The sequence below is a fragment of the Stegodyphus dumicola genome, chromosome X1 (genome assembly GCF_044657685.1).
Source record: "Stegodyphus dumicola isolate Sdum_Otavi_A_Nest chromosome X1, ASM4465768v1".
NCBI lineage: Eukaryota > Metazoa > Arthropoda > Arachnida > Araneae > Eresidae > Stegodyphus > Stegodyphus dumicola.
This window is the reverse complement of record NC_140780.1, coordinates 108,615,577-108,640,887: the sequence shown is the minus strand read 5'-3', so window position 1 is coordinate 108,640,887 and position 25,311 is coordinate 108,615,577. Positions and strand designations below refer to the sequence as shown.

Below are 25,311 nucleotides of genomic sequence, written 5' to 3'. Positions count from 1 at the left end.
AGAATCAGTTACATAACATCTGCATCCTTATAATGTAAGTACTTTGTCCAACTTCTTTGAATTAAAGTTAACAGTAAACATGCTGGACTTACAACTGTTGCTTAAAAATAAAAGTATTGCTGGATTTTTTTTAAAATTAAATTACGCTGACTAATTAAGTGTGAAGAAGAACTAATTTAGGGTCGTTTAGGAAAAGAATACATTAAATATGCTTGTGAAATGCAGGTTGCAAGAGCTCTTTTTAAGGAACATAAATTAAGTGACTCGAACTGTTAAGAGCCGCAGCCTGAGTATTTCCCGAGATCGGGAAGGTGGCGCTGCAGTCGCAAAGAGATCTCACTACCGGGCTCTCGCAGTCGTAGTCGACCACACTTCTTCCGCCGCATCTGTGAGACACCGAGGCTGGACTTGGAGGTCCGCCCGAAACGCATGTGACTATGCGGATGAATGGGATGCTCGTGATTATTCACATCTTCACTACGCTCTGGATTACTCACGGGCTACAAACTAGGAATCCAGGTAAGAGAAACGTTTATACCTTTTTTTTTACATAGCTGTTTTAGTCACATAGCTGGAATGAACAATGGAAACATTATTTTCATCAATGATTTCTTTACTTCTGTTCAAGAAAAACGGATGCTAAATCAGTTTATAGAAAGCACTTTTTTATGTAAGCTATTAAAATTTTTTAAACAGAAATATATGCACTGAAGAATTATGTTTATCTTTAATATTTACATCAATGTCATCCTGAAAGAGTCCCTGGACGTTTGCACAAACAAAATACTTTCTGTAATTCGGTGGTTAAAACTATTCAAGGGCAAGTTAGTTCAGTTAACAGGACTGATAATTTTTTATTACTTTTTAAAGAAAGCTCATAAACTGTAAAGGGTTAGGAACAATACGTATGACCGAGTAACAAAGACATGCCCAGAAATGTTTGAAGAGAAAATTTTTATGTTTACGATGCAAGTTTTACTCGTCGGCTCTGAAAAAAAGAAATATTTTAAAGTAGTGTGATGTTTTAAGACTATATGTAATCATCAGCTGTAATATTCGAAGGTAGGTCATATACATTAGAAAGAAAGTTAAAAAGTGACAATAAACGCTGGATTTGCGGAGAAACTCACTGCAGCGGTACTTTATTGGCTTTGAAAATAATATATTGCAAGACGGAACCTATACCTGCATTCCTAAAATCGAGGTAAAGAATCTATCACAAAGTGTAAAAAAAGAGTTCGTGACGAACTTACCTCAGTTCATCAAATTTATAACAATACTTAATCAGCAGCGTGAGACTAGATTTCATCACAGAAATACCTAAATTTGAATCTCTGAAATATTCAATGTACAGATACTGGCATACTGACTTAGCCTTATCTTCTTAAACCGGGAACCGAGATAATTTAATTTTGTTAGAAAAATATAAAGAAAATTTCTTAATTATTGAGGATGGTACACATGAAAGAATGTAATGAAAAATATTCTTTATATTCTTTTATTGTTTATACAGAATTCATTATTATTATTATTATTATTGCGTGGTTTTATACAAGCTAGTTTTAGTATATTAGGTGTAACATTTGAAAAATTAGATTCGGTCTTGAAGAGAATGAATTAGTTAAACCTGGGGATGATTGCATTTTAAAAGGACTTGGTGTATTTTTAATAAAGCATGTGCATTAAACTTAATTATATATTTGTTACATTTTTATTTTATTTCAAAGCAGCGAAACCGTGGTTCTATTGTTTTAAGTCATTATATAATAAAAACGTAACTTGATTCAGAGACATACCTTTTGAACATGCCTGAAATTCATTATTCTGCTCAGAATAATTTGCCTAAAGCAAATATTTAATATATTAAAAATCAACAAAAGTCATCTCGCCTAAACCGTTTTAAATGTCGAAAACAGGTAGGTATTCTCTTTTATCGTAAAGTAACTTTTCAAACAGCGGATAAGTCTAGCAATATGGGCATTCCTGTTTCCGTCTCATGGCACTAGGAGTCCCCTCACTCCGCAGAACCAGGCAGAGGTGTTCAACCTACTCCCTGGCACCTTGGAGAGAGGGACCCATCGCTTAAGTGAAATCGATCGTTGTCTATGATTTGCTACCTGCCAGTCCCTCGGGCTGCCCGTAGCAGAGGGACATTACCCAGCAAACGCGGGACGTTACCCCGCCATCTGCTCTAAGACGTGCCAGGCCCGCAGGCCGACCAATAAGTTACCTTTCCAGGGCCTCCAGAACCACTAGGTTCGTAATTTGTATACCCCCGTGGCCGAGACTGCCTAGGTACAGATCCTCGCCGGTAGCTTCGCAGAGTTCTCTACGTCGACCCCGGGGAAGGGCAGCAGATAAAAGGTAAAAGAGAGAATCGATGGGGGCAAGGCAGCGGACGAAACGACACAATTTCGACCTGGGGATGAAATGGGAAAAACGAAACGGCACTAAGCTAGTTTTTTCGATAAGCGTAAAGAAAGACCTCAGAGGAAAAAATCTCAGCAGAAGAGGAAAACGGAAAAATTTTAGTAGTTTTTCTCTACTGTAAATATGCTTACTTCTTGAAAGAAAAAAGGGAATTTCATTTACTTTGCATTTACGTCCAGCAAAAAGTAGTCTGTTGTTACAAAAAGTCTGTTGTTACAGCAAAAAAAAAGTCTACTGTTAAACTTAAGTAAATGAGAAATAATTTTTGTTACCAGATTTCAAACAATAGTGTGATGGCTAAAACACTATTATTAATTTTCAAAAAATCTCAAAATTTAGTTAGATCTTGAATTGATTTTAAGCCCTGTAGAATTAGAGAAAATTAAATAATTTTCTCGTAGCTCTTACAGCATATTCATTGTCTGTGAAATATTAATAACAAGTCTTACAGCTTCATTTAGAGATTTATTTTAGGTTTCTCCCTACCAAAAAAAATTAAAGTTTTAAATATAGTATTGTCTCTTACTACAATATAATATATTTGAAACCTTGACATCTATTTTCTGAAAATAATTAGCCAAAATGTTTTGAAATTTAGTTAATTATTTTCAAAATTTATAAGCACACTAAATTTTTAAATAATAAAATTTTTTGAAAATAATTAATTAAAATTTCTGCACTAACTAATTAAACGCCAAAGTTGTTATCACTACAAATGTTTATGCTTCCCCAGAAGCGCCATCTGGTTATACTATCGTGTCTTTCGGAGCTTTAGTTTGTAGCGATCACTGAAATACATTTAAAAACGAACTGTTTTGCAATATGTTTCAAAACGCATTGTTTTGAAATATGTTTCAAAACTTTCTGTTTTAAATAATTTCTGACGGCATGTTTTGGATTTTATCTTCAGAATGAATGGGTGTTGTTTAAAAAAAATCACGCAGAGGACAGCTAAAAAATATAACCACGTTGAAAAGGGAACCATACACATAAATGAGAACAACCCAACAAAAACTCATCGATTCGACAGTGAATTTAATTAAAGTAGCGGAAAGACGAGTGATGACGAATTACGAAGACAAAGAATTGCTCTGTCATTGTAACATGCAATCAGTCACTTACAGCGTAATTTGCTTTAATGAGATACTTCGCTGCGAGTAATCTCCAAGAATACATTTTCTAAGATACTACATTATTTAATTTCGATGTAATTTTTTCCTATCCAAATCTTTAACAAAATTAATCCAAAACAAAGGCTGAGGGATTCAATAAATTTCAAACCTTTACTCTAATGATGAACGTGCTGTTAGATGGTGCGTTGTACATTTTATCACTTTGTTTTTTTTTCAGATGTTGTTTCAGAAAAGAATCATAAAATCGCTGTGCTTCCAAAATAATAAAAAAAATATCACCTGATAAACGAATGTCTAACATCCAAGAATTATTACTTAGAGCATAATTGAATTTCCAATAGGAATGATAGTATTTTCCTTAATTTAGCTAAGTATAGAATTAAATTTTAAATTTGGGTATTGCGTTCTTGATATTAATTGTCATTTTGCGCAACGTTCAACAGTTTCTGAATTCGTATGTTAATTGCATGCTTTGTCAAGTTTAGCAGTTTGTAACATGATGAATTAAACAGTACAACGAATTTGATATCTGAGAAATATAACCCATTGACTCTGAGATGTGCCGCCCTGTTGACATGGTAGTAAAACGGGCCCGGGTTCGATTCCCAGAGAAAGCAGGAATGGTAATTTATAGATATCTTGCAGTATGAGACACTTAAATGGTGTCGAGCTTGAAATCCTCTCGAGAAGATGGTGTTAGGAGAATAGGGATAGGCGACGCTTGGGTATGTACTCCGAAGTGTGTTGTTCGTGTTGTTCTTGCTTATGCTCACTTGTCTGACGTATTGTCAGCCCAAGCCTACGAAATTCCTTGTGGCAAGGAGCGCTAGTGCGCCTGCCGTTGACAACAGCCTTGAGCACCATTCAGGTGAGAGTGTGATTTAGGTAAGTTCTGCTCTTATTATTGTCCGATATCCCTATTTGTTAAATATTTTATAGCTTGGAGCAAAAATCATCATAAGAAATTTTAAAAAATGATCCCCCCCGTTTTTTGCGGGTAAGCAAGGTCTGTTGTATTAAGATATTAATTAGTTCGCCTTAAGCATTATGGTTTATGAGGTGATCATAGGACTACTTAATGAACTGCAACGTGAAACAAAGCTTAATTTCAATGAAAAATGAACCTTAGGAGACTTTTGCGTCAATCTATATCTTAAGATATTCTTCTTATATCTTATTCTTCTTAATTTCTTCTTAGGTTATATTAACTGAATACGGCAACGCACACGAAGGATATTTTCCTAAGGAAATGATGCCTTCGTGGAAGACTTCTAAGGGAAACTGACCCGTAATCACGTTACACATGGGAAAAACGCCCATCAGGGACCGAACCATAAAGTCACTGAACCTTGCCTGCATGGGTGTTTTCGCGGCTCATCTCATGTGTAACGTGCATAAGCCAGTTTCCCTTAGAAAGTCCTCTACGAAAAATATCCTTCCCCTTAGGCAAATAGCCTTCGAGTGCTTTGCCATAATTAAATAATTAAAAAATTAAAGCATGGGGGAAAAACACGGAAAACCACCAGCCAGATCCAACTACCCATATTCAGTGTTGTGAAATCATTCGGCAATTGGTTCGGTATTAAACTTCTTTAAATTATAGGCAGTCCGAAAACTGTTCCTTTTGTTTTCAACTTTTTTAACTATGCTAATTTCGTTGTTAAAGACGATGAAAGAATTATTAAGTGTAATATTTTCAACGGTATATTTTTAAAATATTTTAATTCTTTCTTATTATTATTATTTGGCACTGAGTGATCGAAAATAATGTTTCATGTAAGCATTTAGACGTTAGCAATGGTCCTAACAGTTTGTATAATGTAATTGGACTGTTTATCAAAAACGCGTCATATTTGATGGAATAAAATGATATTCACGAATGGGTACACGAGAGAATCCATTCGGTGTTAATTGAGAATTTACGATGTTTATATCGATATTATCCATTATTCTAAGTTATGTATAATACTTTAGCTTCAGTTGCTGGTACACAAAGAATTTTGAACAGATTAATACGTCTTAAGCAGTAAGCAAGGGACTAAAAAACTTACATAGAACAACATGCATTCTAATGCAAACATGCCTGAATTAAGTGTATTAGTTTGAATTAAAGAATTTGTAGAGCATTGGTACACAGATACATAATATGGTAGCCTATTATCTGAGGTTGCTGACACCGTAACTAGCGTGAAAAATCGAAAACTAGGTTAATAGAGAATAAATTTTAAATCATGCTAGTTTTTCTTTCCAGAAGTTTTTCTGAAAATGTTTATTTGAAATTATAAAAAATAAGAGGGCAAATACTATAATTAACGTTTTAACGTCAGTAAAAATTTATTTCCTTCACATTTAAACAAATAATCCATATAAGATTTTATTTCGTGGTAAAAATATTCGTAACAAAATTAAAATAAACTAACTCCATCAGATTTCATACATGCACTAGATATTAATTATTTAAAAAAATCTGTTATTTTTTTTAATCAATCCTATAACTTTATCAGTTTTTGCACGATCAAGCCACATTTTTATCACAAATGACACTTAGGAGAAGCATAAGAACTTTGCAATAAAAATTAAAGAGCTTCGCTTGAGACTTCAGCATAAAATGTGGTTTGCTATTTCTGCATTTATCTATTCCGAAACGTCATCTTGAGTCATCATCTTCGCATATTTTTATTTTTTGAAATATGCTTACGAATGCACTGTCATTTGGTGCTCAACTATTTAATGTTGTTTTTATTTTTAACACATGTAAACCATATCTTTTATCATAATGTATAATAGGGAGGATATTAAATTACCCATTACTGATAAGAAAGCCTAAAAGATAATCAATGTCAACAGAATTCGAGAATATTACTTTGTATCGTTTCTAAAGTTAGGCCATTTTTCCAAAGCAGTCCTCCCCAAATTTGATAAATGTAAGTCTTTTGATAAGAAATAGTTATCAAAAATTACTTATCTAACAGCTTAAAACATATATTGGATGATTCTGGGATTTTTTAAAAAAGGATACATTTTTTTTTCATTCTAGTCAATGAATATTTCTCTAATTTATTGCAAATTGTTGATAACATAATAAGTACATAATGGGTGTTTTTTAAGATATCTTATGAGATTTCTCTTCCAAAACAAGTATTAATAATTCCATTTTTGGAATCAGTAAGGTTATTTTTTCAATGACAAATGACATGTTCCATGCAGTGCTTATATATAATGTCTATGAGTGCACGTTTTCAATGAAAATAAAGCATATACCTATTTTAATAACTGTAGAAACATCGCGATATGGTTTCACCCTGGAACTTGTCTTCAACAGGTAATCATGCATTGTGACTTATAAAAATCCGTCATTTAAAAAGAAAAAAAAAATAGTTTCGCTATAATGAGGAAAAAAAAAGCATTTAAACGTGCATTGTAAATATATGCATTTTTGTACATGCCCATTTCCTTTGTTCGCTGAGAAATATGTAAGTAATTTGCTGAGAAATTAGATATTTTGGAAGCAGGAGAAGTGAAAAATGAGCAACGTCTTCGCCGGAAGTCCAACCACGGACGTCTGGAATACGCGCCCAGCGTGCAGATCACCACACCACGAAGGCACGCTAAGAAGGCAGGAGAAATACCTTATATACTCACCCTTTTAAAGGGTGACTGGAGTTTTAGGGGACCCAGTCTCCAAATCCTGGGTGTGAAGAATCATCATCCACCACCCTTTTAGTTCGGGCGCCACTGTAGAGACGTTAGGTATTTTGGAAGCAGGAGAAGTGGAAAATGAGCAACGCCTTTGCCGGGAATCGAACCATGGACCTCTGCAATATGTGCCCAGCATCCAGACCACCGCACCACGAAGATACGCTAAGAAGGCGGGAGAAATACCTTATAAAGTCAGAAAATAAGTTGCATGCGCTACCCAAAAAATGTTATCAACAAAAAATATTTTGTGGATGTGGTTGGTAACACTGCGCATAATTGTATGAAAAGATGCAATAAAGGTTGTACCATGGCAGGAATCCACCATTATCAGAGATGAATATCGCATGGATCTGACTACAACATGTAAACTGAAAGTGCGATCAGTGACATGCTTCCGGTGGGCAAGAAGGTGTACCCCACTGAGAGTCATCACAGTCTGTATGAACTTTATGCTGATAAAGTGATTTCTCTCTAGGTGGTTACAAAATAGTGCATGCTGCTCGAGAATGGGAGTTCAAGTATTGATGATGGTTACCGACAACGAGGCCAGCAACTTCGACGACGAGGAATAATGCTGAATGTGTTGATGAATTGGTTCACGAAAACAGGTGAATAGCACTGGACGAAATCGGGACAGAACTGGGCATTTTGCGTGGAAGTATGTATAACATCATCATGTATCAGAGTACCTCAAATTTCGCAAAATGGTTGCTTGATGGGGACTTCACCTATTGACAGACCAACTCAAAAATATAAGTTTGGAAATAACTGTCATATTTTTGGATCGTTTTGTGAAAAAAGGAAATGACTTTCTGGACAAAATCAAGCCCGGAGATAAACGTTGGCTTCATCAGCTTTCAGCCGAAACGAAACGGAACTGAATGCCAAAAAGCCACCTGCCGAAAAGATGATATTGACACTTTTCTTCGACAAAGAATGTGTCAGAATACAGAATTCATGATCAAATGCGACTTATGCAATGCAAATCCATAGAAAAGGAGAAAGACGACTAAAAATTTATGCTCAGAAAAACTGAAAAAAAAAAATGGCATTGTTTTTCATGACACTGCAAAACAGCTTTTGGCATGTCCTGAGGGAATTCCTCCAAAATTTCCAGCAGAAATTGTAAAAACAATGTAATATAGATGTCACGCCATGAAATTTGCATTTCCAACTTAGGAAAGAACTTGCGAAGAGGCTATATCATTCCGATAACGAAATCAAAACTGCATCGAAAGAATCGTTATCGAAGGTTGGAAAAGAATTCTTTTTAAACAAGATGTACAGAAACTCGTGCCACGGTATGATAAATGTTTCACCAAATTTAACGATTATGTGGAAAAGTAGTTTGATAGTATACTTCCATAATTATGTCTCATATACTGTTTCCTTCATTGCGAATACAACTAATTTTTTGACTGGATCATATTTACTCGTACATATGTCGACCACTTTAAAGAATCCAAATTCTAAGAATTGAATTTCGTTCCTAAACTGATCAGACCATCCATGTCTCTTCAGAAGCTAAGATTCATCTATGACTTGTGCACGAAAAGGGGACAGAAAAATTCTGTAGCGAATGTAAAGCACTAGCAATCTATTTTATTGATTATGCCAACGATATAAATAGTAATAAAATTAAAACATGCTACCATCGAAATGTTCGGAAATGTTATTCACAGCCATAAATGTCTCATTTTGTTACGTTACTGTGATAAGAACTACAGTAGCATACAAAACCCATCCCCAAATTAATGAGAACGAATTTTTTATTTTATTTTATTCTTTTAATAACGCGCTGCAGAAGAGACGAAAAGAGAGTGGTAGTCGAGGCAAGTGAAGGAAATACGGGGTATACATTTTGAAATCGTTTTTGGCTGAGTGCACTGCTTTATAACAGTCTGTAGGTTAACGAAGTGGGTAGTGGCTTTTATATCTTGCTACAGAGGAAAATACAGAACAGGCTGGAAGAATGTTACGAGGTAAAAGTTTGCTTGAAACTCGAAAAACCATGTCCTGGAAGGTTACAGTTGTTGAGGACAATTTACAATACAATTATTACAATTTTTGTCTCCGCTCAAATCTTCATGAGGTGCAGGACGTTGATGGTCGTAAGGGACAGTAATGAATGACACAGGTTTTCCATAGTTTCCGAAGATGATTCTGTGTGCGGCTGTCGTGAAATTACAAACCCATGGCTGCTCCACCATGACAATGCACTACCAGCACATAATAGCAACCAATCTACTTCTAAGGAACTGTTTGGCTCAAAAAAATATGGCGACACTTTTTCATTAGCCATGCAGCTTTGACTTCGCTCTAGCTTATTTTAGCACTAAAGGTAAGGAATATGATGATGTTAAATAGTGACTCAAAAACTAGTAATATTTACAAGATTGCATTTTAGTAAATTTACATCTTCCCTATGAATTCAATTAGTATAGAAATGCAAATTTTTTAAAAGATTTTTTTTGTAAGTATTTTAATTATAGTTAAGTCTACCAGGTGGCGTTGTACTTTAGAGTCCTGGATGGATGGCTGTTCTTCTAAACAGCCATCCATCCAGGACCGGGATTCTCAACCGGTGGTACGCAAGAGAAAAATAGGTGGTACGCAAAGAAACAAAGTATTTTTAACTATTAAATTCAAAAATTAAAACACTAACATCCTGATTGAGTTTTTTCTCTAACACTCGTAAATTTATCCGATCTGAGCTTTTTTCAAGAGTGGTGGTGGTAGTAGTACTTTGTAGTGGTGGTACTAAAGGTTTTTCAACTTTTGTTTAGATGGTACGCGTTAGTCAAAAGGTTGAGAACCGCTGTTCTAAACTATCATTGTTACAACTCGCCATTACTCTAATTTGTAACGAAATGGTATTTTTCATATCCTGCATTAATAAGGCAACAGTTGGATTCTGTGGAGAGGAAGCATCAGGTGCACTGGAACATAGATGCGATGGCAGAATTACATTACGTCGCTCTCTATGAATGTTCCTGTTCCGCGAGACCCCCCCCCCCTGGATACTGATGGGTGATTCCACTTCTATTATCATTTAAAACTCCTCATTTTTTGAAGTTATGCATCGCGCTGCTGTCTATACTGTAAATAACAGGTTCGTTAACAGGTTAATAGGTGAAGTCCCCTCCCCCCAATCTCTGCATTATTTCCTCATCTACGTTTTTTAGAGTCAGGGCTGGCAGTAGTGAGTAGGATTTTGTACAGTTAAGAAAAACTTTGGTTTAAATTTTCGTTGTCATATTGCCTATATATGTTGTAGTGAAATACCTTTATCTTAAAACTGAATATTATTTCTTTATCTTATTTCAAAATGTATTTCATACTTCTGATTGTTCATTAAGTTTCCGTTGCTTTGTGTTTGATGCTTTTTCTTTTTGCAACCATAACATGAGGAGGCTTCAAATATTGGTATCTCGTGAATTCTTTATTTCCATAATTTTCTTTTTCGTTGTTATGCCCCTGTTCTATCATAGGTCTATATGACAAATGGGAGTTTGGCTTCTTTACGTCTCAGTTAAATAATCAGCACATGCCAGAAACTTTGTATCTTTTGGTATGTTGTACATCAGCTCTTTCAAAGAACATAACTTTAATATCAGTGTAATATAAGTAATGCAACACTTCCGTCACTTTCCTATATTCAGGTTTCTATCTCTGCAATCAATCTTTAATTTAATTGCTGGGTTCCTCTACGAACAGTATACTGCATGAAAACATGCTTATACATAATTAAGACACAATAACACGCCGAATAATTACTAATTCAGAAGTCAAACAACAAAAATCAGCGTTAATTTGCAAAATTTTCACAGGACTAGTTTCGATGGTTTTACCGAACCATCATCTTCAGCTGCAAAACCGCAATTGCGGTTTTGCAGCTGAAGATGATGGTTCGGTAAAACCATCGAAACTAGTCCTGTGAAAATTTTGCAAATTAACGCTGATTTTTGTTGTTTGACTTCTGAATTAATGCTTATACATGTTGATCAAATATTTTAAGCTGGCGCGTGTATTCCTACATCGCAATTAGGGATAATTGTCTTGTGTCTAAATCGCAATCCTGTTTGGAGAGATTCTGAACATATCTATTGTGAACAAAAGCATACAGCTTCCCAACCGGTATATTTCCTGACGTCCTTAGCGTCCCTGACTGTCGTGCCGAAGGGCCCGGGTTCGAATCACGGAGAAGGCATAGATTTTTGTAAATGTATAGTGTCGGTGCGGCATAGCGGCAGTCTAAATATGCGTCAAGCCGAAAGTCCTCTCTTGTGGTTTGATAGAAGGGAAGAGGGAGGGGAGATCCTCGGACTCGTCCCTCCCGGAGTGCTATCCACCAAACTTGGGGACGGAACTGAGCTAAATCGCACTGTCACCTGTAAGGTGTTCAAGGGTGTTGCCAACGACATGCGTATCTTGTGCTCCTCGCCTCAACGAATTTCGTGGGCTTTGGCTGATGTTACTCTCAGACAAGTGAGCATAAGTAACAACAGCAACAAAAACATACGATACCTTTAACTTCATTGTTGATTTGCAACATTTTCTCACCGTGATAGGTTTTATAATCTAGTGACAGAAGAAGCGAGTGAACTTCTTGTCTCTTGGGTAGTGTTGGTAAGATTGTGCGCGCTGTGCATTTTTTATATTTGCTTATGCACTGAATAATCTTCCCATTAATTTTCTCTTGCCTAATCCAAAAAGAATACTGCTAATTTCTCTTTTGAATTATTTCGTAGAACATTTTCTGAAATGATCAATAGCTTTTTGTATCTTAATCATTTCTAATATCTGAACTGTTAGAAATGGTTCGCCTTTTAATTATCATACCTTTTAATTGTTTGTGACGTAAATTGGACTTCGAAATGACTTATGCATTTCAATCCAGTTATAACTTTATAAGGAATTATTACCTTTAACCGAGAGTATCAGTTATCAGCATGTCCGACTGACGATCAGAAGATATGTAATTCGAATCTCGCTGAAAGCTTTAATTTACAGCTTTGCATTGCAGCTGTGATTAATGTATCTCTTCTGCAAGCCCGCTAAGTTTCATAATCTTTATAAAATTTGGAATTTTTATAAATCGTTATCGATGTTCTTTCTAACTGCACCCCACCAGCGACCAATTAAACTCTAGATATTCAGTGGTTAAAACCACTGAATATCTAGAGTTTAATCCAGCTTCGATTCCAAACTGAATTGCAGCTGCTTCAGCCTCATTTTCCATGTCGTGATAATGTGACTCGGGTTAAGAAAGTAAAATACATTGTCTAGTAACACGGGAACTACCGAACCCTACCTGACGAGCTAGCTATTGGCATCCACCCACCATCTAAGATTTCCGGACAATACAGATGAAAGAATGCAGTACCAACGCTATATATCATCAATATATCTATTTCTGAAGAAAATGAAAACTCATAATTTTCAGCATGATTGACTTTTCAGATTTCTTCACCTGAAAAATCTGTGATGTACGATAATTTCTGAAGCATTTCTAAAATCATAGGTGCACTGAGCTTAATAAATGCTGTTGATAATTTAAGAAGACACTATCAGATTAGGCGGCCTGTATCAAATAACCTTATAATATTACTATTTTTTTTTATCTGAGTACGTCTTAGCTCTTCTTCATGCAATGCTGATTAATGATGGTTGCCGTATTTACAGGATGGTTCAAAACTATATGTCAAAAATTTAAAGGCAGGTAGAGGGGATCTGAATAAGAAGCTTTCATATAGGAATGTGTGTGCCGTAATGCCACACTAAAGCGCTAACATGTAAATCAGTATGAATCACAAGAAACTAAAAAGACAAGTAAGGACAAAAGAAAAATAATATTTACAATAGGTGCTTAAAAGAGCGGCCACCAAAAGTGATACAAGATTCATAGGGACGGCACATGGATCTTGTTACATTAGAAAAGACGTCAGAAATGTCGAGCACATGTCCAGCAGCAACAGACAAGCCGGCAACAAGATCTGCAAATGTGACGGAACTGTATACGAGGCTTTTAGTATGACCCCAGAAGAAGCAATCGAAGCAGGTTAAATCAGGAGAATGCGGTGGGCGAGGAACTGGTCCGCTCTGTACTATCCAATAATGGCCGTGGACAGCGTCCACGTGGTTCCCGATGTTCCAGCTGAAGTGAGTTGGGGCACCATTGTGCTAGAACCACATTCGTCTACCAACGGGCAACACTGAGACGTGGAAGGTAATCGTCAAGGGTCTTGCTTACACTTTCTGTAAATGATACGGGTGCACTCACTCTTCATGTAAAGTCCTCAAAACAGTTGCACACCAACGCACGTCACACAACAACACAAGTCCAGCCAACGCACGTCCTACAGCTCTCGAGCTTGATGAAGGATTATCCCTACTGTGTTTAGCATTCTTTTTTCCGCTGCAGAAATTTTACGATATCTTCCAATGCCAGTATCACGTCTGAACGCATAAAACAATCCACTCGTGCTTAACTCCCGGTGAAAGAAGCTCGAATATTCTACGATCCCGCTGATTCCTATCTGAGAATCGCTCGCTTCCTGTACATCTTTTGAGCAGCTAATCCATTTCCATGTGCAGCCCCATACATGAAATGCATGTCGGCAAGCTCTGCATTGGTGTAACGATGCCTGTTGCTCGAGATCCATGTGGGAAATGAAGAATCCAGCTAGCGCAGAGATTTTACACTTATCCGCACTCATCAGCGCTGTCCACCGGTTCAACGCGGCTTTACCGCACACACATTTCTATACGAAATCTGCTTGATTAGATCTACCTGCCTTTACATTTTTGACATATAGCTTTGAACCACCCTGTATAGTTCATTATGAGTTACTGTATGTTTTTTTACAGATGTTTAGGTTAGGTTAAGTAATTTTGAATATAGCAAATTATACGTGGTCTATCTGCCTAAGGGAAGGGATGCCTTCGTGGAGGACTTTCTAAGAGACATTGATTCGTATTCACATGGGGAAGACCACGGAAACTAACCAGACAGTTTGCCTGGAATCGAATCCGGGCCAAACATCTAGTATTCAGCAGTCTTAACCATTAGGCCTCTGCTTTTTCGGATGGAGCACTATCTAGAGAACATCATGGCATTTAAAAATTTGCATAATTAAATGCCTTAATGATTTTATATTATGTCATAATATATACTAAATGTATGGTACTATACTATTATTATGTATATGGTAATAGTATAGTATATATGGTAACAGCAATAGTCTATATATATAGTAAATTAAATAAAATTTAAAAAAAAAATTCTGACTTCTGAATCAACCAGTATATAAAATATGTTTGTATAAACTCGTGATGCCCTATAAATTCTGGATAACGGTAATCTTAGCCTCAGGTAATAAGAAGTGTCCGAAGAAATCAACCTCTGTAGCCTGTAGTTTCTGAGCAACATTTTGATTGAAATATTATGATGTCAGATTTGAATCTATGCCACATACAATACAAAGAATACAATCTATATAATTTTAATCGATGATTGCATTTCAGAATTTCTAGAAACAACACCTATGCAGATTTTCTGCAGATTCGAAAGGTCTTCTTTCTATAACAACCAGAAGAACATCGATAATTTTCATACAATAAAAAATGCATGCACCTGTCATAAATCGCAACTGGTATTATAATCAGTATTAATACTTTTACAAACGTGTCAGTATTACAAAATTAATAGTTTATTTCAACAGCTGTTATGTTTATGATATTTAAAATAACTTTTACTTTCCTTGCACCGATTCTGGCATCATAATTTTTCATGTACGTTTTTATTGAAAATTATACGTTTACAGTTCAGCACTTACTTGGATAGTGAGAAAGAGAGTAGAATAATGCTACAGTTTATATGGTATTTATGGAACCTCATGTATTTTAGATAAACCGTTAGTTTAAAGTTTTAATGAGGAATCCCAGCAGCTGCAAATCGTACTAATTTAATATTTTCTGCCATTACTCTACAGTTACGATGTATTAATGTGTACTTTCAGTACTAATGAGATAGAAATAATTTCAGTGCGATAAATTAGTCTATTTTCTTTGTTACGTGATATGTAATTCCTCGCATTTTTAGCATGACTTTATTGACAAATATGAATGATTAATTGTTTAATTTAGAATTTTCTCTGCCTAGGCAAAGCTTAACTTATAAATTTAACTTAAATAAATTGACTTCGAACTTGACCACTTAGTTACGCATAACTTATAAATTGATTACTTAGTTCTTAACTATTCAACACGTTGAGTTACCACTACAATATTTCAGAATGTTTTTAAAAATTTATGAATTCTCTGCGCAATATCAAATGCCATCTAAATATAAAATTACTACAGAATTGCTCTCAGTTTTGGATGAACTTACTCTTAATGCTAATATCGTTTGCCTTGTTGCGTTATCTTCAGTGCATCTGAATCAGTAGCTTTTTATGAGTTTTTTAGTTAGATTCCAACACGAGTTTTCACGAATTACTGATTCCGATATGTAAATTGAATTTATATACATTGTAATGCGTATTGAATTATAGAATATTACATAATTGCTAATCGGAGTGGAGAGGAATTTTACTTTCGGATTTGAAAACATTAATTTATAATCCTCATTATGGAAACAAATTTTATTTTAAAGTATTCTAATATGCCTCTATGATATACTGTGGTACAAATGTTATTTATTGTAATAAAATTCGATCAATCTGGAGCCTTAGATATTTCTTGCAACAGTTTTAGCTTATTTGAAATCCTCGTTCAGACATCTGCTTTTGGCCAGACTCTCCTTTGAAATTTTCGGGAGAAGTTTTATAAATAAATTATTATAAACATTTAATCTTTGGTGTAAACCAATAATTGTTGAAACTTAAATTGTGTTTCAGAAATTGTTTAGAATTTTTCAGCATATTTTAAGTGATAAATTAAACTCAAAATAGATTTCTAGAGGTGTATTAGAGAGAAAAATCTTGTTAACCAGCACATAAAGTAAGAATCTACTGATATATGTAGAGTGAGCATTTTGCATTTGATATCTGTCAGCTGCCTAGAAACATTATCTTAAAAGTCAAAACGCGCTCTAAATGGATGGTAAGTTTGTAGAATCATTAGGTTTTTTAATGCTGGAGACGTGAAAAATGAGCAGTTCCTTCGCCGTGACTCTTATATACTTCCCCTTTTAAAGAGCGACTGGGGATTAGGGGACTCAATCGCCAAATCCTGGCGCCCTCAAAGAGACTCGAACCTGAACCTGTCGAATACTCGCGGAGTGTGCTACCATTACACCACGAAGGCATGCTGGAAGTAGAAAGAAAATACCTTATAAGTTCTGCGTAATTTTATTCATTCTGAATTTACTTCTGATCTTGCCTGGAATTAATGAGCATTTACAATAAACGCTTATTAATTGACAATGCATTTTCACTCCCAAGTATATCTGGAGTTTTATATAGCAATACTGCTAATTTTAAGAAATGCTATCTGGTGAGGGAAGCAACCTGAGATAGGCGTAGTCATAAGTTTTATTATTCTTTGGTTTTATGTTGAAAATTTTTATATTTGATGATAATTATGGATTAATGATTTGATAAATCTCATCTAAAGTTTCTCTCTGTTATAATAAAAAGTCTATAAGAAGCTATAATGATAAATTTTAAACCAAATGGAAGTAAGATGATCTGTGAAAAATTCTATTTAACTTTACTTTGTCAACAGACAGTTATTAATTTACATGCCAGATAAACTTGAAACAAATTATATTGAAGCTTTAGGTTCTTTTAAATTTTCATAAACACATGATATGTCAAAATTAAATCTGAAAACAAACACTTTAGGTAAACGGTTCTATGACAAGCTTTTGTGATAGTAGGATGTATAGAAAAAGGGGATAATAATGAACAAAACCACAGAAATTATTAATAGTGATTTATAAAGCATTATATAATGAAGTAATAAATCTTAAGAAGTAAAAATGAGTGTTTACGCTTAAGTTTATCATGCGAAGTTTCTTGGAGCTTAACAAATTTATGTGAAGTATGAAATAATTCTTGTAAATCTGTAAAAATTGTTAGATCTTCTAGCCTTCGAAAAAAGACAAATTTTTAGCACATGCCTCGCATGAAAGAAGACAGCATCGGTATGCTAGACCCTCTTAGCACATGCCTCGTACGAAAAAAGGGCAGCATCGATGACGATTGCAACTTTGTTTGACATTTCAAGGTCAGATGTTTCAAGGGCTATGACAGTTTATAAAGCTTAAAAAACTAATATAAAATAAATATAAGGTGGAAGAAAGTAATCAAGATTGTATGCCGTCGGCATTAAACTACAGATGAAAAAATGATAGCAGTGTTAAATATTTCGTCTAAGGAAGACGGTTTCTGCTACAAATATAAGAAACTTTCCACTGTTTACGGTGCAAGAAAGTGAAATAAATGGCTGTGGAGCACAAAACAAAACATTTGTTAAATGACGAAAAAGCGCATCATACTTTTTTTTGTTCAGCCAATTTGTACACCTTTTATTTATACCAGGTTTTCAGAACGCTCGAAGAAGCGTATTATTCTAAACGTCCTTTTCTTAACACTTACACTTGGAGTTTAGACCTGCTACGATTTGGTCTGCAATAATATGGTAGTAATCATGTCTGCATTTTGACTACCTAGGACCATTATAGCGATTTATGTAGTCAGGCTGTATTAATATTTTTGTGTAAAAGTCCTCCCCATGTTATAAAATTATTTTGGGAAAATAATAATGACAAAAGCATCAATCACACAGCTATAGCTTGAGAAGCATGAAATTTATGCATAACGTCCCCAAAGCCAGAAGAATCAACCGGATTCGATATCACTGTGTGATTAATTTTTTTCATCCATCCTGCGTACGTTCGTCGTACAAGTGACAGGACGAACGGCTACCAATCGAAAGATCCGGAGTTCGAATCTAGGCGAGGGCATAGCTGATTTTCTCACTTTTCCTAGCTCTCAAAAATCTACAATGCGCCCGACTAAAATATGGTGGTCGATAATTCATTACAAAATGTATCTGGCAACTGTAACATTTTCACTTCTAGACCTATGTCATTCCGCCTACCAGTCGTGTTCGATTAGCTTGAGATCTGGACTTTATGAATATCCTTCAAATTCCTTAACACTCTTCTCGTCAGACAACCTCGTACGGACCTTAATTTGTAAATTAGGTCATTATCCTGTTGACAGGACAAACGGCCTTCGCTAAATTGTTGCCATAAAGTTGGAAGGGCGTAATGGTCCAGATCAGCGTTTCTTGACCAAGGATCTCTGGAACACTAGTTTTCCACTCAGAGACCTCTATAGGGATTAATTGAGAAATAATGATAAATAAGCTATTCATATGTAAGTGCATATATATGAATCATTATATACAGGTTCGCTGTAACCGGAATAGGAAACCAAGGGTTTCGCAAAGGTGTTAAAACGCTGAAAATATTTTCGTTGCTTTCCACGTCCATATGTTCAGTCAGTGGAAATATATAAACGAGCTATAAAAAAAACCTCCATACATCTTCAACAACTTCTCACTTGGCATTTTTTCTTCGGGAAGAGTAACGTTCTTCTGGCATACATAAATCCTTCCATATTGCTGAAACTGCTAAAGAGTGAAATGGGATTCTTCACTTCATAGAGCGAATTCCTGCAGCTCTTCAGTTTAGTACTTGCGAAATTTACATGAATTTAGCAAGAGCTGTTTAATTCTTGAAAATGTTAAATATTTGCTTGCAACTTTTAGACTACAGAATATATGTATATATTTAAGCTATATTTATAAAATGTTATAGCGAGTATTTCCATCAAATATGTGCGAGTTTTTCGAATCACATATTTCAGCGCATCTTCTGAAATTTCTGCTATTTTTTTTCCTGAAATTCTGTTAGTATATCAGCTCATATTTAAACTATTACTGATCGCAAAGTTTCACTTAATTTGTCAGTAGTAGCAGTTGAGTCAAGACAGAAACTTAACAAACTTGTATTATGTAAAGTAGCATTCTATTGAAACAATGAAGGATGATAAACAGCCGAAGATTATATGCTTCTTTTAATGCTGTCTTGAGCTATGTCTCTGTTGTATGTAACTGTATTGAATGCTTCGAAATACTTTTGATCATATATTAAATTTCGCCACTTTTCGAAAACAGCTTCATTGCATCTTAATAAACATTGAGAAATTCTCTGTTATTTGACTTGCTGCAAGACGGCACATCGTCTCTTTTCTTTAGGACTGCTTCTGATGAAATTGGACAACGTTGTCATTGAAGCCAAATGAACGTCTTTTTTGGGTTAAGAATAAGTCCAAAAGAAGATTAATTTCACATTTTCTGAGAGTTGCCACGCGTATATCTATTACCCTATTTATTGCCTTCACTTCATAAAATGGTTCTACGGAAACCTTCTCTGATTCCCGTCTATCTTACTGGAACCATACTCGTTAAATTTACCTGGACCGTATAATGGAAAATATGCCTTAAAATTAATGACTGAAATGATAATGTGCAGTCAAAGATATTCAAACAGATAAACAAATGGATGCGCTTTTGAAGATAGTTTCCATGTTTACTAAGCCAGTGGTCTCAAACTGGCGATCTGCGGGCTGCATGCGTCACCCGAGGGAATTTTAAATTGCTTTTGAATGTATTTAAATTTTTAAAAATTTTTTTAAATGCAGTGCATATAGCTTTTCCAGGCATAGAGATAAGGACTGAGCTTGAGTGTGCGAGTGCAGTTGAAGGGAAAAGAAATTAAATGAGCAGATTGGGGCTTTGTCACTGCAGGTTTTCAAGCCAGCTTACGTGACTAAGGTAAACTGGAAGAACTTTTCGTGTTAGTGCAATCTTTTGATGGTAAATTTTATAGTAGTTCATCAGCCGATAGTTGGTAGGGTGTTTCTAATTTTTTCGACTGAATATTTAATATCTAATCGTCAATACATTTGAATTACAAAGTATAGTCAACAAAAACATCTTGCAGATACCTACATATCTTTAGATTTAAGATAGAAAATAAATGTAAATTTGAATATTTTCCTCTGAATTATTATTATTTATGCATGTTTTGGTATGTATTTATTAATGGAAATTTAAAACTTAGTTAAAAAAATGTTTATTTTGTCAAAAAAAAAAAAAAAAGTTTCATTTTGTCGAAAAAAAATTTCATCCTATCAGTAACTTACAGATCGTGCATTCGGCCCTCATGCAATCTGAGTTTGAGACCATTGCATTAAGCAATGTTTTCCTACTTTTTCTAACCCTTTCTTTTGTGAAAACTTAAAATTTTTTCGGCGTAGAAATTGTTTCCCAAAATGTGTTGAATTGAAACTTTTATTTTATAATTTGAGATTGAAATAAATAATTCTCATAAAACAAAATAAAATAAAAATTTGAACTTTAAGAATGTTATTTATATTAAATATACATATTTGGTATATATAATCAAACTGTATATTTGTTTTCAAAACATTTATGACTACATTATTGTCATTTTTTTCCTATTAAAATTCTCCAGTAATGACAGAATTTCGCGTTAGGATCTTGTTTTGGAAATCAGTGCAGCAAATATAATCTCTCACAAAAGTGATCCTAATTTAGAAAATTCATTTACATCTTCTATTTGCTTAGAAGCTAAACGTGCTGTATCTAGGAAAGAAAGTGTGCAAAATATTTATGGATTCTGATTATGGACCCAAGTATAAGTATCATTAGAAATCTAATTAAACAGATATATCCAGACATTTTTATACGATAGAATCTTTCTTGTAGTTATACGATTTAAGATAACTTATACGATTTTATACGATGATTTTTAATATGTCAAGCCGCTTTGATTTTTCATCATTTGCTTTAAAGTGAAAAAATGATATCTCATAGACTCGAAAACTCCAGCGGATCGTTTTCATCAGGAGCTACTATCTGCCTTGAAGAAGCTGTCACCCGTACGAGAAACTAAAGAAGTTTAATAGATAAAATAGCTTGATTTCTGACACCTGAATTCCTGGATGGAATTTTATGCTTTTCAGCTCATGTAAGACAAATGCGAGCGTTTCTCTGTGAAAAACTTCCACAAAGGTACTTTTACCTCTAAAGACATAACTAAAGACATAACTTTAGTGTGCTTTACCAAAATTAAGTAATGAACCTGAAAAAGAATTTCGCCTATAATCGGGGTTTCTATGACCTAATGGACAAGTCTGAAACCTGGCATATCGATCTTCAGGAGAGAACAAAGGAGACCTACACTCTAGTATGGAATTGAAATTAAGCTTAATGTTAGAGGTGCCATCAAGTGAAGAATCACCAGTATCAGCTATAGAACGGGTTTAACTAGGTGTGGCACTTCTTAAGTGATCAGATTCGTGATAAAGGACTGCAGTCATTATCCTTCAAAATTAAAATCATTTAGCTTTTAAACTGTACCCAAAGAGAAAAGAGTAGAACGCTAAACTTGTCTCTGAAATCACATCTAAGTATGTGTTTTTTAGAGACGAAGTCCGCTTTTACTTTGACAGTCGCTAACAAATAAAACAGTAATATGGACGGTTGAAGTTCTTAATTAACGTAAAAAATTGTATACTGAGTGAGTAACCGTTTCGTATAAAGTTTCTGATAAAGGATTTTTGGGCTTTATTTTTCTTCAGAGGATATAGAGTCTAAAATTTTTATATGAACAGTTTATAATATCTTTTGCGCAAAGGTTCATTTATAACTGTTCATAATGTTTTTGGAAATTATTTGTGGGGTACTGTATTCTAATCTTAATACTTGAAGGCTATCCCTCATACTTTGCAGACAATTTAGGCCACTCATTTGACAACCATGGTCTTGAGGCTAGTAAATCAACATCTTTTTTTTCATCATTAAAAGTATTCGTAAACAATATTTTCTTCCATAGACTAAACCAGCGATATTTTGCTACAAAATCATTTCCCCTGTATTTTTCCAGTTAATTCTTCAGCTTTGCCGCCCAGCCGGTATAGTGATTAGTGACACTGATTTGCCGTAGCGATGGGTCCGGGTTCGAATCCCGGACAAGGCATGGTTGTAACTGTCCGTCCCTTCATAGGAGGCAACGGTGGCCACCTATTAAGGGATTAAATAATAAAATGGCCACTACTTAAGACCCTTGTAGTAGTGCAAGGCTAATGTCTATTAAATAAAGTGCTCAGCCATTTAAAAAAAATCTTTAGTTTTCTGCCGTATCAAAAGACCCTGATTGTCACATCTTTTTCACGCAATTTTGTAAATCAAACTTTCAGCGCTTTCTTAACATTGTGACTTTTCCACTAAATGTACGTTTCCTGCTTTTTATTTCGATAGTGCTTTGATTTGCAAATTGTATCTTTCCGATTGTTTAAAATCTTGCATAAAGGATGTTGAGAAACATTTAACTTGAGAGTAGTATTCCTTTGACTGATTTCTGGGAGTAGGTAACAGTAGTCTAAAAATATCCGCTATTATTATTATCTGTTAGCTCATTGCTCCTTTTACTAGTCTTCATAATTTTAAAGTGATCAAAAGAGAGTAAAAATGTCTAGAAATGATAAAAATAATTAAAAGCAAGCAATTAGAATAAAAAGTGAGCGCTTTCTAGAACAGAATATTCATCAAAATGTAAAGCTCAAAACATAGGGAAAAGATTTTTTTTAATGCATAAAAGCAAGGTTATCTAGAATTCCTGCTTCTTTAAACTTGAAAAATGGGTTCCTTAATGATATTGGAAGAGAATATGCCAATATAAAATTTAAAAACAGGCAAAAAACCAACTTCAATTTAGCACAGATTTTTTTTTCAGGGAATGTCCCTCTTCCCATGACCCCATCCCCCCAAAAAATCTGCAGAATTTTCTTCCCCCCTTCCGGAAGAAGAGGGAACGAACTCGAAATATGCCAAACTAATTTTTTTTTTTTTTTTTGCTTAGTTTTAAACGGGTAACTGAAATCGAAAACGATATGTGTCATTTTGCAATTTTTATATTATGCGTCATTATTTTTCTATCACTTAGCAGTTTTTATAATCTACTCTAACCTTATTTGACGACTTCACTTCGGTTTAAAAAATTCGTTCTATATGATTTTGATCATATTAACTGGATGTTGATCACAATAAGCGATACATTTTCCGTCTTTTCTATCTTTTGAAATGCAAACGGGCGGAGCTTCCGGCATCTACTGAAGCATTATAGGTAAACCCCCTTTTACGAAAGTTCACTTTACCCCGTTTCGCTGTTACGGAAGGCGCTATTTTATTTTAGGCGCTTTCTAAAAGAAATCTGAAGATAATAAGTTTATTTTTTAGGTTATTTGATTATGAAAAATTACACGAGAGCTATCTATCGGAGGGGAAAAATCTGAAGAAGTTTCTGTGCTTTTAGAAAATAGTCGGGAAGCAAAATATCTTTCAATGTATGTTTTACGCAGTGACTGAAGAACAGTGGGATTTTGATTAACGTTCATATGGATTTTTAAATCAGCTTTTGAGAGAGACTCTTTGACTATCTAGGAGCACTTGCACGGTGGAAAATACGAGTCATTCTAAGAAGACATTCCTAACTAAAATAATGCATTTCATAACTGCAATAGACTACAAACTTCAATTTTTAAACCTGTAGCAATTAGACAGAGTAATTATAGATATCGTAATCTGATAACTCTGAACGACGATGCGTCATCTCTTAAAATGTTGACTTCTTTATCTCTCATTGTTTAATCTCCGACAACACAGCTTAATGCATCATTCTGAGTTTTCATGTGTGTTATCTATCATCTTATAACAGCTATCTTGGGCTTACTTAATTCAGCTCAACTCATAAGTCTGACTAGGTGTTACGTGGACTTTATAGGTGAGTTGGACCTCTAGAATAGCTAACTTCTTCAAGCAAACAGGCGCAGATATACTTTAAATTTATTCTACATCAGCATTTGTAAGGATTAATTTAAAACAATACTACACGAGAGTACCAGTCATTTTGATTTGGCTGAAAACAGAAGCTTTGCTTAATGTTTCTACTTACAATATCTAAGTCATTCTAACCAGAGGGTACAACATTCACCTATTATCGCTGGCAGTGACTCAAAATTGTGAACTTCGAAAATTGCGAAACTTTCAAATTTGAGCTCAAAATTGTTAAAACCCAATCTATCTATCTTGCGACTTTTCAATGTGACGTAAGACGGTGATTGCTCGTGAGGAGAGAATTTCTGCAGCAGGCAGGCAGCGTTAAAACTCACACACGGTTACGAATCATTGCTCTAAATTTATTGTAGAGCAGCCTGCTCCTCACATCTGCATAAATTCTTGCGAAATTAAAATGAATGAACCTCGTGGCGAAATGAGATAAAAGGAAAGATATGAATTAAAGAAAACTTGCAACTGAAACTCAAACACAATGCCATAGTCTTAGTTTTTAGTGATGAAACTACACTACCTGTGTTAGTTCTGTTTTTTATTTGATCTTATTTTAAGTTTTTTATAACTTTTATTTACTGTCTGCTTTGATTTGATATATTTATGCATTTTTCGTTTGGCTGATAACAGTCAAAACTGTTCATGCATAAATTTAAGATATTTGATTTTTAGTTTTACCACATTCCAGTTAACGAAAAGTTTTACACGAATGTTCTACTTTCGAAAAGCTGAAAAGCCTCTATAACGAAAAGAGTAACAACTTCGAGTACTTTTTTTCAAATAAATGAAGAAGTGGACTTACCGCTATCTGATACCTTTAAAAAATTTATTTACAGGACAATATTTTCAGTATTTGGCAGTATTTTCTGAGAATTCCATTTATCGTAGAACAGCAAAGGAAAAGATAATCAAAGCATTAGCATCTTCCTCAAAATTTGCGAGGAATAAAGCGTTTACAGTAAGAGCAATTTTTCACTCGTTAAAAGTTATATAAAAGTATTTCTTAAGTTTATATTAATTTCGCAGCAGTTCAAAGCGGCTTACAGACATCGAGATGAAAGTTAGCTTTTCACCTGTAATATAATTGCGACAGCTTAAA

The 25,311-nt window shown here is 34.6% G+C and overlaps 1 protein-coding gene across 1 annotated transcript in view; it reads left to right on the top strand.

Moving 5' to 3' along the window:
- Positions 1 to 374: 374 nt before the first annotated feature.
- The window catches only part of LOC118185900 (A disintegrin and metalloproteinase with thrombospondin motifs 9-like), a 524,770-nt gene continuing 499,833 nt past the window's right edge, over positions 375 to 25,311 (top strand). Inside the window, exon 1 of the mRNA XM_085807795.1 lies at positions 375 to 519. Coding sequence (XP_085663921.1) covers positions 438 to 519 — 82 coding nt within the window. The 5' untranslated portion in view covers positions 375 to 437. The remainder of the gene's footprint in view (positions 520 to 25,311) is intronic.